At 37.2% G+C, this 22,581-nt stretch overlaps 1 protein-coding gene across 8 annotated transcripts in view; it reads right to left on the bottom strand.

Annotated features, from left to right (window-relative positions):
* PUM2 (pumilio RNA binding family member 2) overlaps window positions 1-22,581 on the bottom strand; it is a 68,784-nt gene that overhangs the window by 10,644 nt on the left and 35,559 nt on the right. For 6 of the 8 annotated variants that reach the window (XM_036379529.2, XM_036379530.2, XM_054514204.1 and 3 more), the window contains exons 9-14: window positions 21,749-21,888; window positions 19,928-20,066; window positions 12,838-12,981; window positions 11,543-11,824; window positions 6,602-6,838; window positions 133-400 (exon numbers count right to left, since the gene is read on the bottom strand). In XM_036379529.2, coding sequence (XP_036235422.1) covers window positions 133-400; window positions 6,602-6,838; window positions 11,543-11,824; window positions 12,838-12,981; window positions 19,928-20,066; window positions 21,749-21,888 — 1,210 coding nt within the window. The remainder of the gene's footprint in view (window positions 1-132; window positions 401-6,601; window positions 6,839-11,542; window positions 11,825-12,837; window positions 12,982-19,927; window positions 20,067-21,748; window positions 21,889-22,581) is intronic. The other 2 variants (XM_036379533.2, XM_036379534.2) reach the window with 1 other exon arrangement.

Below are 22,581 nucleotides of genomic sequence, written 5' to 3'. Positions count from 1 at the left end.
GGTCAGCCTAAGAGGGTGTGCCCCAATTAAGATGCTTTGAGTTAAGATGACAAGCACCTCATTCAAAAGTTTCATATTAATAAAACAATATCAAAGCAGTCAAATATTATTAACTATTTTTATAATAATTACCTAGAACCATGCTGGTCTTGGGAAAATTCAACAATATGCCCAACAAGGTCCCTTAGCTGAAGGTTAGGGAAACGATTGTTCCTGAAATCTTCCAGCAGCCGGCTGCGTCCGGAAGGCATAATGTCAGACCTGCTGTAGCGGAGGCGCGAAGGAGGGAAGAGCTGGCTGCTGGAGCTAAAGAGGCTGGACGTGCTCGCCGCACTGCGATACTTGGCTTCGGCTCCGGGGGCTGCAGAAATATAGCGACCACTACCATTTGTCAGTCCTCCTACAAGGAAGCAGCTCTGTCAGTCACAGCCATGAGAGGGAAGTAAGCAACAGCAAAACAGCAAGTGAACTAAAACTACCGATACACCCTGGAGCCAAAGAAAACAACAGTGCTGTCTTGTTATTTGTATTTACCTCATTGTGGTCAGAGGAGTTAGATAGCTTTATCTTGCAATAAATAAAACCATTATCCTCCTCATTTTTATGTGAAAGGCACCAGGAAAAGAAGTGTCATTAGAAGAATATATCAAGGTAGGTAAAGTGAGCACCCACTCAGCCTTACAGAAACTTTAGAACTGGGTGGGCCTTAGGCTTAGTGGGCAGATTTCCACTTCGCGAGTCATACTGGCTTATACCCTTGTTAGTAGTCTTGAAGTTAGCCAATTGTGTCAAAATGGACCATGAAATCTGAACTACCCTTCAGTCCCTACTGAGATACCTTTCCAGCTTACAGCACGTTAAGGGCATTTTTGGGGAGGCACATCTGGTGCCTCTTGCCAGCTGTACCTGTCCTGCAGGTTATTTGATGACTTCAGCATCCTAAGCTTTCAATGTGGTACCTCTCCTCAGCACTAAATATGTCACATTTCCAACCAGGTAACTAAGAATGCTCTACTTAATTATCCAACAACCATAGATATATCAAAGTGAAGCTCCTTTTAGAAACATGAAGTTCTTTCCTCACTGCACAAACACTCTCACTTCATCCTTCCTCGCTTTCTAAAAACTGAATTGCCTTCCTGTGTCTATGTCCTGCTCCTGTTTGCTAGTGATTCCACTTACAGCTCCTGTCACTCTACAGTCCTGTGCATTTCTCCTCACACCCTGCTCTCTAAGCAGTGTGTGTCACTCTGAACTTCTCCAGCATGCCTCTTCCCTCCACTTTACAAAAGGCAGCAATTATCATAAAACGCATCCAAAGCATTTTTCCCAACTGCTGTATGATTTTTCAGGGAAATACTCTTACTATATTACAAGCAGAAATACTCAAAGACAATTCCCACATAGAAACCTCAATTCTACTACTAAAACCAAACTAAGGAAAGAAAAAACCAAATACTCCCTGAAAGTATTGACTATGAACTGGAAAAGGAAAGCATTGTGTCTCCCTGTCTAGGAAGTAACATTGTAATTAAAGCCCTATCAAAGTCAACAGAATAAATATCTACATTTGAATTTAAAACAAATTGCAGTACGTGCTGTTTGAATGGTGCTCTAGTATAAACTTAATTTTTAAAAAAGGAAAAAAAAAAAAAGAAAAGGAAAAGGAAAATAAAGAAAAAATCCAGCTGACTGTGCCCTAGCCAATCCTTCATTTGGTTCCAAGTATTTATAAGGCCAGGCAACAACAGTGTTACAGTGGACTGGCAATGTATTGATGGTGAAGTTATTTTTCTCAAAAGGTCAAATTCTAGTACCAGAATCTGAAATGTTAGTGCTCTGCAAGACACATCAAGCATAACATTTATTGCACTATATAGTACTATGCCCTAAAATAGAAATAATTAGTACTTATTTTATAATTAGTCTTCAAAATTCTGTGATAAACATCAATAAATACTTTATGTCCCACAATACCTTTTAAAAACTACTAGGTTTTCTCTTAAATTAAAGTCTCTTAATTCTCTACAGCCAGAAAAATAAGTTTTTTGTAACTATTGTTTTTAGTTTCCATTGACAAACACTATGGTACTAAAAAAAAGAAAAAAGAAAAGAAACCCAACATTCTGCAGGTGAAGCAGTGTGCAGAGTGATGGTCTGCCATAATTTCTCCTCTAGGAATGGACTTCTACAGAAAAAAAAAGTTATGCAGCTGAAATGATGGTATTTCTCATCTGGACTATGTAAACATTGCACACCAGTGCAATCCTGGCTCCCCTGTAGGTGCTGTGCAGTAACACTATTTAATATCACGAGAGGGCACCAGAGCCCATCTGAAAGGAACTTACAGGCTACCTTCCTGTTGCAGGATCACTATTACTCCACTGATCACATGCTCAATTCTGTGCCAGAAACTAATAGGGCAGTTTTGATCATATGCTCAGTCAACATACACGGTCATAGAACTGAACATGTGAATCAGGAATTGTTTCAGCTCGTTTTTTTTTTTAACTGAGCCTTCATTTCTTTAAATCAAATGCAACAATTTATCCAGTAACTAAAATAGAAATATGGTAGCTTTTAACAAATGTGCTAGTTATGTGTAATATGCATTTCCTGCTGAGAATTAGTAAGCCCTTTTCAGTCTAATTTGGGAACCATCACTTTTTAAGACTTGTAAGACAACTATGCTGTAACTGGGAGGCTCCTGTCTAGCCTGTGGGACTATTTTGGACAATCACGTTAAGCAGGACAATAATATAGGAAGGCTGTACTAAGAAAGCACATCCATTGTGCCCAGAAGAACCTGTGGTACTCAGAAAGCAGAACATTGTAAAACACTGGATACTATTATAAAAAAGAGTAATTTAATTAGCTTTTATTTTCACATAACCTTCAATTACAGCAATGTTAGGGCTCAGTGGCAACTCTGCAGATTTGAAAAACAGTAAAACTCCCAAAATAAAGGCATATTGTCTTAGATACTTATTACATGCAGATATAATTGTGAGTACAATGGCCTATTTTCTTCACCAAACTAGGCAAGTAATAGCCTATATCTTGTAAGTTATTTGGGGAAGATACTCTACTGAATAAAGCACTGAAAAATTCAAGTACTTATTAGACATCAGTATAGCCACACAATTCCAATCTCTTGGGGAATGAAGTGTGCCATTTGTTCTTCAGATAATCAATTACCTACCACTTCTGATCTCATAAAACAAAGACCTCCAAAGCACTGAGTAATACTAAGATGGTTTTACAGTTTAATTGAACTTAAACCCCCCATGGCTAATCCATAGGTAGGAAAAGGCAGAGAGATATAAAGGGGATATAGATCATCTAAATCAGAGCCTAAGTTTCAAGGACACAAAGCATGTTAAATTATTGACTCCTTAACACATTTATTGTTAAGGAGAACATGAAAAAACATTAAAAACTAGATTCAGGCACATGTATTTTGACAGCATTAGTCTGTTAGTATTTATCAAAGTATTTTTTCAATTATTTCTAATAAAGACAGAAAATACGTCTACTGCAGAGTAACTTATTTACAGGTGTCAGCAGTTTTTTCTAGTAACACACATACATGTATGTAAATGTTTTAAACTTAATTTCTATTAAGTATTTGCTCATCTGTAAAAAAGTAGCTTCAGCTCATCCTAAGCTTAAAGTTTCATCTTCATATGAAAAATAGAATTACATAGATCTATGTATATTTCAGGAATCAATGCACGTGTTTATAATGACTGGTTCCCTGCAGCCCTACAGAGGAGGGGCACAGCTGAGGCAATGCAAAGCTCCCCACACTGCCTTGCCCAGGGGCCTTTACTCTTAACCAGAATGACCATCTCTGAAGGTGCAACAGCAATCCCAACTGCTAACAAGCCTGGCTCCCAACACACAGGAAACAATTACCTCCAAAAGCCCAGATTTTAGAAATTCTACTCTACACCAGATTTCTATTCTTAATATGTTGCAATTACCATCAAACAGGGTAAGGACTACCAATCTAAAAGGATTTTTTATGACAATGGAAAACCACTTCCTCTTGCAGTTCCTTGTACTTGGGAGTGAAAGGGTAGTTCAAATTCATGACCTTACTGCTCCAGCTGATTACAGTAAAGAAGCAGTTACAGACAACTGACAAATCCCTTCAAATACAGGAAAACTGACACTAGCACAAAGTCATTAACACATTCCTATTTTAGGATGTTGGATAGAAGTTGGTGAGAAGAGATAAAAACAGTAAAATATCACAAATTTCTTGTAAAAGGGAAATTGTTCTTTTAAGCTACAAATTGCAGCAGTGTCTGACAAAGGGGTTATAAAACCATGCACCCTTTCCCAGTGTAGTGCTCTAGATTCTGGCAGCTGAAACAGGAGCAACCGAGTTTGATGCCCATTTTAAAACAAGAGTTAAACTTAGCTGAACCTGTTGATACAAGCAGGCAGGACAAGTTTGGAAGGTGGAGGGAGAGCTGCATTTGACAGGCATTATCAGAATACCAATGGAAACTGCATGCAGACATGAACTTACAATGTTGTTCTACTCTGAAAAGTGACTACATGGTAACCATACCCCTTATTAAAGTACACTCCCTGTTTGATTTCAGGTGTAAGTTCTCACTTAGTGAGAAACCTTTGATTTTTTTTTTTTTGTATGTGAGAACAAAACATGCTTCCAAGAGTGGTTGATGAACACACCAGAATCAATATAACAAGACAGACAATTAACTGCAGAAATAACCTTAAACTCTTAGATGGCGCACTTTGAATGCAACTGTGCAAAAATATGGCACAGGGCAGAAAGGCTAAAAAAGATTACTGTATTTTTCTGCATTTTTTCTGAAAGCAAATATCCAAAAGTCCTCCATTTCCAAATTTCAGGCAGATTTTGTAATATAGCAAAAAGTTTTTATCAGTAATCAAGGTCCACTTCATTTGGATGATGAAGAGGACACATGGAAGCCAACAAGGTTGTGTCAATTTTCAGAGTACAACTGTATATTCTGGCAGTTACACACTGATCTAGTACATGATTTTAACAAGCTATTAGGCTTAGTTGACACTGCCAAACAGTTCAAAATGGGTCAAAGTCAGTATTTAACAATTTCTGCTGATAGAGGCAATCCTCTGTACTGATCACAGCCTATTTTCTCAGAACTGAAAAAAAGTCTTTTAACATTTATCAAATGTGAAACAAACAAAACTTTGAATGGTTTAAATTTTAGATAATGCCTTCCAAAATTTCGTTTAAGTATAGTTTTCAGCAATATGAAAACTATGGTGAGAGTACTTTGAAAAGAAAGAAAGAAAAAGATTTCCATGATAACCCCATTGTCAGATGTTCAGAACTTTCTCAAAAGCCTCCATTTGGGCTGAAACTTTCCATGCTTGGTCTCAGCCCAAAGGTGCACTTTGTAGACCTGAAAAAGGAAAAAAGGTAAGTAAAAAAAAATAAAACGTGCTGAAACATCCCCTTGCCCAGTTTTATTTCGGGTATTCAGCACTTAACCTTGAAGGGGATACTGTACTGCAAATGTAATATATTTAATTATTTACCCTTGTTATACAAATCACTCACACTTTTCTCACTAAAGGTGTATTATGGTAGGCATTTAAAATATTTGTTTCCTGTTTTATCTGCACTAAGAAGTATAGGGGATTATGCTGCCTATTGCAAGCATGGAACTGTGCATTGAACAGTTACTGGAGCAACTGACAACTCAATCTTGAATTACATCTAGTTCCACTGAATGATTTTAGCATCTAAATTAAATGACTGCAAATATTCGCAGCAGAAAAGAAAAAAGGTACTAGGTAACCTCAGGTTAGAGGCATTATCTTCTAAATATACTGTATACTGTGGTGGGATTTCTTTAGATCCTTTGTTTTTTTTAACCTTTTTTTTATAAGAAAGGTTGAGCTCCCATGTTATCTTACTAGCCAAAAAAAAATTTGAGAAATTATTTTCAGCATTCCTTAAAAAATACATCTGATAACAGAGAGCCACCACTAACAATGCCTTTGCTACTTCTTTGACAAATGTTTTTTTTTATCTCCTTCCATCAGTCTGGTGATAAATTACTGTCTTCCTGGCAAAGTAATTGGGCCATGAGGCTGACTGATTCAAAAATCACCTTTCAATACATTTTACATTGAGAGAGAGCACTGCTCACTTTTCTACTTTAACATGGCAAGGGGCATTAATGAAAGTCACTTCACTGTTAAACACATCATCTAAAATGTCCTTAAAGTGGCAACACAGTGGAGGAGAAACAAAAATAATGCACCTTTGCTTGTCATACTGTGGAAACATAATAGAAAAAGGACCAATAATTCTTACTGGGCTTCTACAAGGGAAGAAAAATCAGTTGTTGGCCCGATACTGCTAAAAGCTGAGTGCCCTCCACTGTCAAATCAATGAGCATCTGAACGTGCTCTTCACCTTTCAGGAATGGCCCCTCTTCATTACAAAACTGTTTAACAGCAAAGGTAATGTGACATCTCTTATGCAACACATATTTTACACATAGAAATACATACACACATACAAACAAAAAGTGTTTTTTTGGTTTTTTGTTTTTGTTTTTTTTACCTAAATGCAAACTGGATGAGGATCCATGTGATGAAAGTGATGGCGGTGGCGTAAGTGAATGTCCTGGCGTTTGGCTTGGCAGAGGCATGCCTATTGGACTTGGAGAGGAGGAAAATCCCAGACTATTGTAAAATGGCTGCCCTATGGGTGCTAGGCTGCTACTAGATCTTTTGTACAAGTCAGAGCTAGTAGATAGAGAATCTCTCCTTGTGGCACTACTACTTGCAGAACTGCCAACTGAAGAAGAAATAAAAAGACCCTAATTACACAGTGTCAACTGAATAAAACCTATCCCCAACTACAGCTGGGCAACAACAGATGCGATCACAATAATTACAGCAATCGTTATGACAAAGACAATCACTGTGATAACCACACATGCTTTTAAGTAAATCTAAGTGGGTATAAACATACCACTGGCAAATAATTTCACCAATGTCCATGTCTTTCAACATTTCACACTAGACTTCTCACAGTAATATTGCAGTACTCTGTTTTAAATGCCTGACTTCAGGCTTTGGGACAAAAATATGGAATTTATAAGATTAGATTACACTGTCACTTTATTGGATAAATTATTCTAAAAATATTGCCGCTAAATTATTTGATAATTTTTTTTCCACCATAAATTATTAGTCAGACAGTGACGCTCATTTCAGGAAAAAGTCTAGAGGAAATTTCTTGTTGTTTAAAGGTTCACAAAATAATTTATATTGATGTTCAGCTGTTTCTGAACTTCCTTGTTTGTGAAACCCTCACCTGTAGGAAAAAAATGACTACTTTAAATTCCCTATGAGAATTATGGCTCTCAAAGAAGTGTTTTGAAAAGATACTATAAAGAGGGAATAGGCCAAGAAAGAAGATGAGAAGCACAGCAGAGATAGGAAAATTAAGTGAGAAATTAAAAATGTGATTTTACTGCTATCAGTGTTTCTGAAAGTCAAATTAGACTAGAGGCTTTGGATAACAGTGTATTAGTGAAGGACTGGTTATCCTGCACAGCAGCGTTCAGCAGGGCGATGAGCAGTCTAGGACAAATTAGGAGAACAATAAAAAGCTTTTAGAAATGTTAAATTCTAGTATCTGCTGCATACTAGTGAAGTATTAAACTAGAGTGCCTGTTTTAAACATTGAACATTATTATAATCATGAACCAAATGAAGATTATGGATATTTTAATAACGAATATCTTTCTTAAGCTGAATTTGGAAAATTGATTACTACTATTGACTATTTCAACTTAAAAAGGAAAGGTCACAATTTTTACTTCCATCACCTTTGTCCTTTTCAAGTACTTTCCTACTAAAGCTGGCAGCATGGAACAATATAAAGGTCGCCTGAAACTTTCCATTTTTAAGACACTAATTTGTTTTCTCATAACATTAACAACTTGGCTAATATTTTTCATGGCAGGAACTTGCTTGGACAAAATTTTTAATAGAACTTTTGTCTAAACACTGCCATTTCAGAAATACTGTGAAAGAAAGGTGCTTTATCTTTACCAAAATAATCTAGCTACCTCTTTGAGAAGTTGATGCTTTCATGCACTCAGACCAAATATGCTAGCAACAGGAGACCTTTATTTTCACACTCTTAAACTGGATTAAAAATCTTTGCAAAATCACAGTTCACCCAAGTTCAGCACAGATCTGCTACAGACTCATAGCAGAAAACTTAAACTCCTGACCATACACAGCACGTCTGAGATGGCTGATTAAGGTTGTGCCCGCAATTGAACTTCAGTGTGTCATGTCAAAAACAGACTTTGAAACTGCTGTCCAAGATTCCACCTTGTGTTGGAAAGGCCCACGAGGCAATGAGGAAAGGAAGTTTTCTATTTCAAGTGGCAGGGAGACGAAAGCCAAACACAAGAAGTAGACTAGGGAGAGGGGAAAGAGAAAAAGGAAACCAGAAGGAAGCGAGAAAGGTAAGACAAAGGAGCCAACAAAGAGACTGCAAGAAAAAGTGGCAAGCACTTTCAGTGGGACTGAGGATGAGAAGAAAGCAGATCTGAAGAAAAGTTAGGCTGTAGAAGGTGTATGTGACTGTGGGGCAAAAAGACTGAATAGTAAGCTGATGATGGGAACATCACACAGTACAAGTAGAAACAGAAACATACTTAGGAGGGAAGCAGGAGATAAATGTTGCCTGGAAACTGGGAAGGAAGACATACTAGAGGAGAAACCAGAAGGAAAAGATACTGGACTAACTAGGCAAGGAGATTGAGAACAAGAAACCAGAAGAGCAAATTAAGGCAACAGTTGAAAGAAATCTCAAGCTCTGAGACCAGCTCTACAGGCTCTGGCTCAGTGAGCCATATCAATGTTAATACAATGCTACATGATGGACTGCCATTTTTCCATCTTTCAGCGTTTCTTATTCAGCTAAATTACTGCAGCTTAACAAGTTACCACAAAGCAGCTGAGCTGCATTTTCACACACAAAACAAGCAAAGCTCACAAAACCCAGAAGATAAGTTGCATTAGCTTACTCCTCTTCCCCCCTCACTATTTAATCCAATTCCTTTACAGTTGTTACAAGCCAGAAGGCGGCATCTGGAAAGCTGCCACAGTTGATCTAATTCTTGGCTACCTGTTAAGCTGCAGTGACTTATCATCATGTACCTAAACCTTTAAAATGGAGTATGAATAACTTTATTATAAAAGAACAGAGACTGTGAGTACATACAGTCATTTATATGGTATGTTTGCTGCTTTCAGCTGTTACTTTGTTCAGTCATTCAAGCTAGAACATGCTCACCTTCACATTTTTTGCAGCTATTTTTGCCCCCTGCAAAAACTGAAAACATAAGGGCAAATTGTGTTCTGCCATCTATCAGTCTTCATGGCTATATTTTAACTGAAATTCAACATTTTCAACACACTGATGGGAGTTACAAAGAAACTGAAACCATGGCACATAAAAAATTAAACTTTCAATTTGCCTCAATATGCACAAATACCACTTGTTTAAGTGCTCATCTGTATAACTCAATTCATATATACACACAGGCCAGAATTCTAAAAAAAATAAATAAATAATCAGGAAGCATTTTTAAAGTGGCTATTAGGGCAAGTACAATTTATACTTGGAAGAAGGGCACTTTCAGTATACTTTTATTCTAATAATACTACTAAAAATATTTCAGGTTTAGATAGCACCTTTCATCAGCACTTCTCAAACTGCAAAAGCATAGGGTTCCTGCTTCCCTGTGCAAACTACCATGCTAATTAAATCACCATGGATACTGCTCCAAGATTTCAGCATGTGCTCTCTGTGCTGAGGGCTTTGGATAAAGCTCTGTAACTGACCTTTGCTACAAGAATAAGGCTTAATCTCCTGTGCCAGAAAAAGCTATGATGATTTTCTTAAGTAGATACACAACTAAAATTTGTGTTCTATGGAGGTTCTTCAGATAATGCAGGATAAAAACTTTTACAACTTATATCTATTCTATCTAGAGGCCTTAAATAGCTGCATGGTATTAAATACATATATTTATTATGACTATCTACAACTGTAATGAACTGTCCCTAGAGTGAAACACAGCCGCTAAGGATTCACTGAAACCTTACAAATAGCTCAGGACAAGTTATATTATGTAATATTGGATAGTACAGTTTTGTAAATAAAATTTACTTGCTGTAAATTAAGGAAAAATTAGGAAAACCTACACTACTGAATAGCCTCAATTTTTTTTTTTTTTAATTGAACATGGGATGTTTTGGGTCTCCTCTTTAAAATCAAATACTGGACAGGATCACTGTAAAAACCTGATTTTGGACTTCCTAGCATTAGTTTTGTTAAAGTAAATAATTTTTCTGATTATTTTATGAAAATTAACACTGAGAAAAAAAACTGTGTTTGTATGCAACATACTTGATGTCACTAGTCACACAGTTACCAAACAACTACCATGACTAACACTGAAGGGTGTGCTTTTCCTTCTGTTTTTTCTCCCCCATATATTAGGTCATTTTGTAATTTTATAAAAGTTGCTTTCTTTAGTGCTAGTTTTCCTTAATTTTGCAAAGAATTATGTTAGCGTGCATAAAATTCCCCCAATTTCTACCCATTTGCAAGATATGCAAGATCAAACATGCTCCCCTGATTTCATTAAAATAATATTAGTAATAAGAAGCAATTCAGTGCTGTAAACTTAGAGATTAATAGCAAAAGGCGATTTCTTAAAAAATGTTTATCTTGCTTTACTAAAACTGAATTTGAAATATAAAAAACCTACCTTGCATGTTTAAGAACTGTGAATATGAAATTTCTGCTTTAGAGCAGAAACGTGACAGAATGATTTTTTTAAAAATACAATCAGGTTGGTAATATTTAGGAGTATCTGCTGAAACAATTAAAGGCCCCAAACATGCACAGAACTATTTAGCTTAACTGTATCCAAGATTAAACCTGCTAGAGCTAACAAGGACTATTCTTTGCTATTAGGTATTTTTGCTTTATAAATTCTTTAAAAAAGTTATGGAAACAAGCACTTTGATATTAGATCAAATTTAGAAAGTCATATGCTCTAAGAAAATTAGGAATTTTTCTGATATCATTATTAAAACAAAAGAATGTATACCTTCATTATCATCAATTGTTACTTTAACTACAGAATGAAGACTTTCTTGAAAACAAAAGCCGCTTACAGAAACAGTAACAAATTTCTGGGGCACAGTTCAGTGATCAGTACGGAAAAGTATTTTGGGGATTCCTGTGACTACAAGATATTGTTCAAAAATGCATCTTCTATACAGAACCCAAGTGAATTTAAAAAACTTCTTTTATTTCTCCCTCTGATTTGCTTTAAACTTATATAACCTATTTTTGCATTTTTTTAATAAATGTTTGTATATATATGATGCCTGATACAGATACATTTTTTTGCTTAGCACAAAAGTCTCACAGAATGTCCTCACTATATTAACAACCTACCTGATGAGCCAAATCCACCAAGTGCAGAGCCGATAGCTGCTCCTAAAGAGCTGCTACTTCCAAAGCCAAGAGATGTGCTTCCTGGTTGGCCAGGACCATGTGAAAAAAGGGAACTGCTCTGGGAGTTATTGGTCAAAGAGTTACTGCCATAAAATGAATTGGATTGTAGGCTACTATTTGTTTGCTGTTGCTGTTGCTGTGGCTGGGCACCAAGTGGCCGAAATAGACCGTTCGTGGCTCCCGCGAGATTGTTTGCTGTTCCTCCAGCTGAAGCAGCTGCAGCTGTAAAACACATGTTTTCAATCACAATTACTCTCTTGAACATTTCTGACTGAAAATGGATTATTCAGAACTAAACTGTATTTTCTTGAAGCCCTCTTAAAACAAGCAGAAATTCACATATTAAAGGACTAAGAGACTTAATAGTATTATACAATCTTACTCAAGGAAAAAGGGTGAAGACAACACATGTTTTAGGCTAATCAAGGCTGAAGAACTGTTAATGTAATTGAGGGAATTTCCAGTGTAAACATATAAGACATTACTGTTTACTGAACTTTTATATCCAAAATTGCAGTGGCAGAACTGCAGCTAAGAGTCATTCAAAGACATCTTCAGCTACTGTCAGAAGCAAGCTCTGCACAGAGAAAGAAGCTGATAGATTAACTTAAAATCTAATTTTCTGAACAGATTAAGTTAATTAATCCAGGGTTAATATTCTAGATTTTAATTTAACAAATGCAATAAATGGTTCAGTAAAGTAATACTAGACCTTACACCTGGTAAACAAGAAGGAAACTAGAGAGTTTTGATAAAACGAATTCTCCTCTTTTGCTTTCCATTCTATACATAGCTTTCTCCTTGCCACATTTTTCAGGAGAAAAGAAGTTTCATGGGAAAAGCATAGCAAGGTTCCAGAGCAGTCCATCTTCTGCCAGGCCGAAGCAATGAAATGATGCTACCTAGAGGACACCATTTAGGGGACTGATGAGAAGTGCATGTTATAATGCATGGGGAGAGGAAGGAGAAAATGTCCCTATCTGACAAGTAACATTTGCAGAAACATGCCTGTGTATGTATGGGAAGAAGACTGTAAATTCCAATTAAAAATGGAAAATCCCATCTGTGAGAAAGAACAGAAGACAGAATAAAAAAGCAAGCACGCACAGTATATCCTTCACAACTAGAAAACTTCACAGATGCACAGAAAAACACGATGTCAAATATTAATCAACATTACTGTTAAGATTCAGTAGAGAAGTGAAAGAAACCTCTGTGCAGTATTAAATATTTACCTGCTTGTGCAGCTGCAGAACTGATTAGCACAGGAGTTGAGGCCACCAATCTGACCGGTGCGCCAAGGCCAGTTCTTGCTCCAGGGCCTACGACTAAGGCACCAGTCTGATCGTAATAGGCAGTGGGAGCCAGCACCTGGTAACCTGCACCACACAGGAGACAAGGATCAGTGCTACACACAGGCTCACACAGCCAGCATTTCCTCTCCCCTTGAAATATTCCAACCACAAACTACAAACCGGCATTTCTGCCACAGTCTCTGAATATCAACTGGACATCAAAGCAAACGCAATAAAGATCATAAAATACTGGGATAAAAGAAGATTTAGAAATACTTCAAGTTATTTTTTACAACTAAAATAACTGCTAAAATTAGTAGTCTAAAGTTGAACTTACTGTCAAGGTTAAAGTTTCTAACACCATAGTGAGAAGGTACAGGTACAACACAACCGGCAGATTTGGACCATTATCAAATCAATTTCTTTCAGTAGTTTAAAATACTTTTCTTTTGTACTCCTTTGCACATGGAGAAGCTCTTGAGAGGAGTACAATTAAAAGGCTAAGCTAAATGCAAGTCTGGCGATTCCACACATTACCTAACCACACTTAAAAGTCCATCTGCAAAAAACACATTAGAAAGGAATGCTGTGTGTGCAGGAGTACCTTGGACCAGCCAGTTTCACAGGAATAAAAAAGACTGTAATCCAAGCATAACACTTCATTCAGTTGACAGTTAAGAACTGGAATTGATGAAGAAAGGGAGGAGGAGTTGAAAAAGGAGAAAAGCAAGCAGTTGGAAGGAATACAGGATACAATATATGAATGAAGAAAAGCGAAAGATCCAAAAGAAAGCCAAGCAAAAAAACCCCTTTATTTAGAACTAGAGCAAGAGAATTAATTTTAAAGCTCTTGACACTTTATCGTGAAGTAGATGAATTGGAATAAGAATCCCTCAAAAATGGAAGACAAGCTACAATAATCTAAGAAGGGTGCTGATTTAAAATACAACAATTTCTAGTTGTTAGGTTGAGTATTCTTATGAAGCAATGAAACAAAACCCAATGGAATTACAATATTCCTCCCATGTTCAAATATATACTAACAGTATTAAGAAAAAAGACAAGATTGCAAAAGTCACACATCTATTTTTGTACATGTCAGAACAAAGATTCTAAGTCAGCTGTTCCCATCAGTTGCCTGGTATGCTCAGAACTAGGTCTAGCAGATTTCTCTCTGAAATACATATGGACCTGAACATAACTGGACCTCTGATTTAAGGTGAGTACCACAATCACCAGCCTTCCAAGTCGTATTTTCTCGTCCTCAATTTCTAAAACATCTCTAATCTCCTCTGCCTAGATACTAGCCAAAAAAAGAGCTGGAAACATCATCTGCCTTCTGGCCTGGTGGTTGCAGTGCTCTGCAGGGAAGATGGATACACAGGTCCAAATTCTCACACACTAAGAAAATATGAAGGAGACTCAGGTAGCCCTGAACAGGACAGGAACAATGAAAATCCAGATTTTTAGGTTCAATTCACAGTTCTGGAAGTGAATGCATTATACTGGTTATGAAAAATCATCATTGCTCTAATTCTAAACCTGTTTGTTCTCACTGCTCACTACTCGCCTTGCATTCCAGGGACATCTACCTTCTCTTTCCCACCAACAGCACAAGAAGACAGTTGCCCTCCACATAATTTGTCTGAAAATTTGGCCAGTTAAAACCAACCAAAATGGGTTCTTACACTTGAACTAGATAGAAATACTTTGCTAGAGGTGTCACTGCCTCTTCCACCTACAAAAATGTGGTCTGCTCTACCCTTTCCACTACTAAGAAAAGTTGCTACATTCCCAAGGTAGGGAAAGGTGACAAACTATTGTCTGTTTTACTGTAGTTCTGCAGATAACACAAAATATGAGATTAGTGACACAGTACAGAAACTCATTATAATAACACATGTTCCTGCACACATTAGCAATGTTTAATTACTAGTACCTACATAATTTCTGCTTCTACTCGTAGCAGGTTGAACTGATAACAACATGCTGGTTCTGCTGTTTGTTCCTGCTGTATCTTATAAAACCACTTTTTCAGAACCCAGAATTGGCTAATGCTTAGCAGTATTTACTCTGCCCACCTACCCTCTTCAAATCCACAAACCTATGGATAATGCTGTGACTGTTGAAGTAAAACTGCATAAAACACCCACTGATTTTATGTTTACACCCTTCCACTCATCTGAAGCTGACATACAGCTTTTTATATGACTTCAAGCCCACAATGTAAACAAGCCTATTTTCCAATGCAAAATACCTGGAGGGGGGCAGGGGAGATAGCTTACACATTGCATAAATTAAATTTACTGCAATTAATACTAATGCATTATTATCTAATTAATATTAGATTTTCTAAAATAATTTACTCATATGACTGCTAAATTAAAAAACTGAAGCAATTTGCCCTTGCTCTTCGCATTACAAGATGTCCAAGCCCTCTTGATACTTCCCTGACATTATATGAACTTGTGATCCACCCCCAGACAGTACATTTAAAATAAGTAATGATAAGCTAGGTCAATAGCATCCAGATACTGCCACAGAAGGTTCAAGATATGAATGAGAACTGATGGGTTCATTTCTGTTTCCAATTTCTGAAATACATTCTGAACCAAAATAGGCCTCAGCTTTCTACTGAAATCTACCACAACAAAGCAACATAGGACTGGCTATTTGTGAAATTGCTAAAACCTTGCTAAGTGAATCTGCAGCCTCAAAGGTATAAAATTTTTTGCTCTGATTTCAAAAATAAAATTTCAGAGAGACCATCCAAGATCAAATTAAGTAACTGAAGAAGAGCTCTCAGAACAAACTTAGAGCTTCTCCTTTCCTTTCCACTATTCCACAAATTGTGCCTCATCCCAGAAAGCTGAGCACAAATCTAGAAACCCCTGGCTTCTCTGTTATCAGAGATAAGGTGATGACTTGGCAGATCTCTTCTCTAATTCCTCCTCTTCCTGTTTCAGTTTTTATTACCTTCCATCACATCACCATCTCTCACTGTGGCTGTGCAATTTCCCTTCAAAATTAACAATTATCAACCTTACTTCAGTGCCTTCATATTCAAGTTCTCTATGGTGTTCCCATGCAGTGAGAAAACTAAAACATACTGTTTCCTAATCAGTTCCTAATCAGACCTTTTATTTTAGAGTTCAATTGCTCCATCTATATTTACTGTCTCTGTATCAGCAGGGAATGTGAAAGTAAACAATCTAGTTTAAAACAATGGTGTTTTGCTGAAATGATTTCTAAATGTCTCCAGAAACCACAGACTCCGAAAAACTTTCTGATTCTTATCACACAAACCTTGAATATACCTAAGAATGAGAGGAAATGAAATCTGCTCTCTTGGCTCATATATCTCATCCGTAGTATTGCCCTTCTCCATCCAGCAGTGCAACTTCCCTCAGTGATGACATCCAAATATATGCCAGTTTGCCACTTGTCTCTACACAGTTTAACAGCTGTGACACTCCTTACTGCCAACTCAATTATCTGGTCCTTTTAAAAATGCCATCCTCTACCCTCCCCAATTCTCTTTGTCCAAAACCTGAACCCCTATAACCTTTTGCTTGTACTGATGAAGACATGCTCAGCCTTATCTCTGCACATCCTCTCACAAATCATATTCAGAACTTACTATCCAGCCAGTAACCCATTTATACTTTCTATAACCACTGTAACTTTGCCTATACTGTATATCTGAAACAATGAAATCTGACTTCTTTTTCATACTTCCCAATGCAATGTCACACTTCAAATTCCTCTAGGTAATAAAACAAAAAAATGCTAAGCCAATGGACAGAAATTGTTGATTTACATGCTTTTTACTTGGGTGTTTTTTCCCAGACTACTCACTTCACATGTCCACCTGCAAGCCAGATGCACCATGACAGCTTTACTGTGTGAGCTCCATAAAACCAAGTTGTATCTGATCTAGTCAGTGCAGTCAGTGGAGCTTCTGGTGGGATTTGGCTGACCTGCTGTTACAGACATCTATTTCTGGGTAAGCTGAGCAGCTCTGCAGTCTCTTTACAGCAACTGCACAAGGAAGATCTCCACTGACTCCTTAAGACAGCTGAAGTCTCAAGTAGACTCCTGACTTTGGATGATTAAGCCAAGTCCAGAAGTTGCCTGTGATAAGAACTGGTTTTATTCATAAGCAGAATGTATACTAATTGCCCTATGAATTTGGGAATACCCTCTGATACTTTCTTGCACACATATATTAAGGCAGAAACACTGTTTTTCAAGAATCTTTGTAATTGAATGACTTGCTCAATTAGGATAGGAGAATTTAAAATGGTATTGTGCAACTTCAATGCAAAATGCACTTCACATTAAGTGGTTTTAAAAAAGAACCTTGAGTTTCACCTTTTATCAGCCTTTCAGTACCCAGAGGGGCCTACAGGAAGGCTGGGGACTTTTTCCAAGAGCATGAAGTGATAGAACAGGAAGGAACGGCTTCCAAATGAAAGAGTGCAGTTTTGCATTGGATATTAGAAACAAATTCTTTACTGTGAGGGTGCTGAGGTACTGGAACAGTTGCCCATAGAGGCTGTTGCCACCTCACCCTGGCAAAACCAGGGTGGATGGGGCTCTAAGAAACCTGGGCCAGTGGAAAGTTCCCTGCCCATGGCAAGGGGTTAGAACGAGATGATCTATAAGGCCCCTTCCAATCCAAACCATTCTATCCTTCTATGATTTCTGAAAGGAGACCTAGCAGTGCCATTATGCGCAAAGTAACCTGGATTTCAGGCCCCTTCTCTCTGCACACAGAATGAGATAGGTACCTTAAGTGACACAGGAATACATCTTCCTTAACAGCTAACAAAGAAACACATGAAACATCAAATTTCAAAATAAAGCCATTAAATAGTTGGGATAACATGAATTTCATCCAACACAAAGGCTGTGACAAGGAGAAAGCAGCTAAAATAATTTCAAGACAGCAGTATGGACAAGCTAAACAATATATTCTGACTTGCTAGTTCACAGTGAAACAAACTACAAATATCCTCTCTGTAAAGAGTATTTAAAAGCTTGAAACTCAATTCGGACCTTCATATTCTTGTAAAATGTGATAGTCCATTGAAACATGAATTTCACACGAAATCTTGTTTATTACAGGTGTTGCTCAGTGGTTGCTGTCTGGGATTCACTGAATCACATTCTGGTATCTAGGTATTATTTAGTCATCCAGATTCAATTTTATAGTAAGGTAATAGAAAAACACATCTCTGGAGCCAAACTCGCTTTATCCTAAATCAGGAAACTAAAATAGAGGCAGACAAATCAAGAGTAGAAGTTCCTATTTCTCTTTGCTTATAAATGGAGCCCAAGCATCTCTCTCAAATACAGACACCAAACCCAGTAACAAGATTCCCACATATTTCATTTCCTCATTCTATATTCTTCTTAACCTAAAAAGAGGAATATCACCATCACCAGCACTCCTGAGTCACTATAAATCCATCTGATGATGACTGAAAAAATGTCTTTATATTTTGAGCTCTATTCCCTGTAATAGTGTGGTTGGTAAAGCTTAAGTCAGTTGCACACAATTCCTATTATACAACAGTCTGAAATATTTTCAGAAGAATAAAGTTCTTTGGCCATCCAGGCTTGAAGCATCAGATGGGATAAAGCAGGAGCCTACAAAAGAAACTGAATAAAAAGGCTCCTGCCCTCATGGAAAACCTTTTAGGACTTGTGGAAGAGGAAAAAAAGTCTTCAAGTACCTTCTTCAAAGGACAGGCTCTTGCACTACTGAGATTATGTATCTGACCACTCAGTATTATTTTCAATCATCCACCTGGGCGGGGTTTATGGGTTTAAGAACTACTCTTAAGACAGCTACTACTCCAGATCCAAAGAACTAACAAGTAACCATAAAAAAATGTACACCACACCCCCTCTCAAAAAAAAAAAAAAAAAAAAAAAGAAAAAAAAAAAAAAAAAAGAAAAGAGTTATAGCTAAGCCTTTGAGGCTTGTGCAAAGATGGTTATAACATCTCTTACATGCCTCATTGTTTGTACCCTCATCCACTGCTTCAGTGAGGTGCAAAGTACCACGTGGCAGGTACCAGGACTGTACTTTGCTGATTCCTCATTTTTAGGAGAAAGATGCTAAAAGCTGAAGATAACTACTGCATGAGAAGAAATAGAAATTGCAGTTATAAAAGAAAACAGGAAAAACATCATAGCCAGTCTGCTCTGCAGCTAGAATCAAAAATGTGCTCATGGGAGGCCAAGTGCACGATGCAGCCTCAGAACGTGTAGCGAACAACTCTGACTCCAGGCTGCAGGACATCTCACAGTGGTGTCGACCAAGGAGAGAACTTGCACAGGTCAAAGGAATGGATCAACATGATCTAACTCAACTATGCAAAAACATTAACTTTCATAGTGAGGAATGGCCATGTATATTGAAACTGCTCTTGCTCAGGTAACTGTACCAAACACTTAGATGGTTGAACTTCAACCTAGCCACTCCACAACACATGAACCACTTCTCAGCAAGTCAGAAGCCATGCACACTAGAAGAATCTGAGGCTCCAACATTTGGAGTTCTTCCAAGCATTTTGTGATCTTCAGATATGATCAAGTAGTAATTTTTTTAAAATGTCTTAATTTTGGATTCTGAATTTTAGATATTATTATGCCCCCCAAAAAAAGTTATTCTAGCAAAACTTAATACTTCCTGCTGCAAAGGAACCAGAGAACAAATGACTTAAGATAGCATGTAGTTGCTTCACTATATATGAAATTACCTTGCAAAAATCTTTATTTCTTGTGCATTTGTAACAGCAAACACAGAGAAAATGCTCCAAATAACAAATGCTAGAGGAGCCTCTTGTGCTCTAAAAATACTGTGCCAGTATTTTAAACCAATTGAATAACATGAAACTATAAAACTCAATTCTAAGCAGCTTATTGTAAATGGAACAGTACTTTGTTAATCTGTTACCTAATAACACCAATATTCTTACTTTCTGTGAGTCTCTTAATCCACTGATAACATACATACCTGGCATGCCTGTAGCAAGACCCTGACCAAAAGCCAAAGCTGGATTTGCTGCTGCAGCTGCTGCAAGTGACTCTGCCTGCTGCCCTTGCTGCCCTTGGTTGGGAGTGAGTGGGCGCTGAGTTGCTCCAGCTCGCAGGACCTGGAAAAGGCCGACACAACACCCCTTCCTTAAAAGGTAAGGAAGCCGATCTATTATGTACTAACAAAGGTCTAGAACAGTTGCTTTGAGTATCTGATGCCTCTCAGCCCTGATTTTCACTTTGGGAATCCTGCACCTCACTGGTTTCCAGAATATACACATACAAAGAATAAAAGGTATACAGCATTTTGCTGACCCATGCGACCATAAAACATCTGCCCTGCTTTGGACATCAGGACTCAGGTATGTTCCATCAATGGTAATGAGTATACAGGAAGGCAGAAAATCTGTAAGAGTGATACATTTTACAACCTACATTATTTATTAACTGAACACCTGACCTTCCTTGATAAACACATTTGTTGACATTACTTCCAGGCAATTGAATGATGTAAATCTGAGTATTTCAGCACTTGTAGTAACTTGTCTAAATAATTAACACTCCACTGCCAACAGTGCTGTAAATAATGCACCCACTAAGTTTTAAACATTCACATAACACTCCATCACCATGCAACGCAGGCATATTTTATTATGTTCTGACAGCAAATCTCTGGGAATCTGATTGAAAAGCAATCTAAATTCTTGCAACTACTCTATTCCTCTTGGTTAAAATCAGCTTTTTCAGGTTCAAAATAAGGGAGAAATACAACTCACAATATATTCCCACAAAGAATTGTATATGCTATTTGCATAAATCAGTATTAACTTTATAGAGAAAACAAAAAGAAACTGCAGAGACAATATATATTCAGTTACCAATGCGGGTCACTTATAAAAACAATCAGTAGAAAGAAATATCCACTTGAACATAAAAACAGTAATGAAACCCCTGGAATTAAAGGTATCTCAGACTTCTTAAGTTACATTTCTAAGAATGGCATTGAAATTAACCATACTGCTGGAAAAAAATTTAAAAGTCTTGCATTCATTCAAATGTAAAGTTTTTGTAAAATTCGGGGCTTTCCTTTGTCAAAATTGCCATTAATTTATACTGAAAACTCATACAATAGTTTAAAAATGTATCCAGAGTAACAATAGAAAATTAGCACTTTTCAAGAAATACTTAAAGAAACTGAATTTTCAACAGATTCTTGTAACAATTGCTTAGTCTTGCATCACTAAGACAAAAACACCATATGGCACATGGTGATGCTGCAATACAATTAATGTCACAGAAAAATAAGCTGGGCAATCCTTCCTTCCTGTGAAGCAACAAAACTACTGGTAACACCTTTATTTCCCTACTTTTCAAAGGGACAGAAAAATGTGTAACATTCAATCTTCCAGCAAATTCATGAAAACACAGATCTGTTTTTCCCCAAGCTTAAAAGAAACAACATCCTCCTAAAATTACCAGAATGTATCTTTTCATCCCTTTATGTCACTTTTCTAGATTAAACTTTACATTAATTTACTACACAGGAAGCATCAGCTACACACATAAAAGCAACTGGAAGAAAGGAACCACTTTAAATGCTTATTGTTTTAAGAAACGAGACTGTAAAGTAACTTTAACATGCTGTGAGACAGTGACAATGAATAAGGAAATCGAGAGTTTTTAACCTTCATTTATTATACAATAAAATGCAACATCTGAATGATGTAAAATTTTCCAGCAGCTGACCCTTACACACTGGGATGTTAAGGTAAGGCAGCTCTGCTTTTCATGTTGAACGTACCGGTTGCTGTCCCTGCTGTGCCTGGGAAGCCGCTTGCTGATTTGCTGTGGTATTTGCTGCTGCAGCTTGCTGCTGGAATAAATTGGCTGGATACACCCCCCATGGAACGCCATAATACTGAGGTGGAACCACAGCAGGACCTAAAACCAGAAAGCATGATTATTCCATCTAGTGCAGCTGTTTAAAATACTGTTTGTAGCATCCCTTATTGATCCATCTTCTCAGTTTCAAAAGAGAAATCAGTATTAAAAAGAAAAAAATCCCACATTAGCTAAAATGACACACGAATACAAATGAGTTAATTTTAAAAATTCACACCAAGCCATAGCTTTATAAAAAAATGAATACCCTTGTGAGACTCAGATGACAAAGTAAAACCTTAAAGCATTCAGAGTCTGTGTACCAAAGAACATTCAAAATCGGTTTTCATGGTTGGAAGAAAAGATCATTTCAGAACATCACAGTATGAACAAAATTTATCCTCCTGATAGTGATGTACTGAAGACTTTGATAATCTTTGATTCCTCCTTTCTGTATGATGCCCTTGCTTATAAACACTATTGCCTGTGCCTCCCCTGCACATACATGATGCTCTTCAAAGGGGCACACTTAACTCTTCTAGTCTATTGATGAAGAACCTGTAGAAGAATAAGCTCTCTGTATCACGGGATTGTACATATACACCATTGTGTATACATGTCTTTTAGTTTTTTCTACTGCCTTCCCTGTGAAACACCATGTGGAAACAAAGGAGTTTTTTGGGGTTTTTTTTAATGTTATGCACAAGTCTGAGCACTAGCTAGGATTTGCATATGAAAGTCCAGTGGCAAGAG

This window comes from Molothrus ater, chromosome 3 (genome assembly GCF_012460135.2).
Source record: "Molothrus ater isolate BHLD 08-10-18 breed brown headed cowbird chromosome 3, BPBGC_Mater_1.1, whole genome shotgun sequence".
NCBI lineage: Eukaryota > Metazoa > Chordata > Aves > Passeriformes > Icteridae > Molothrus > Molothrus ater.
The sequence above is the reverse complement of the archived record's forward strand: the minus strand, read 5'-3'. Positions and strand labels throughout refer to the sequence as shown.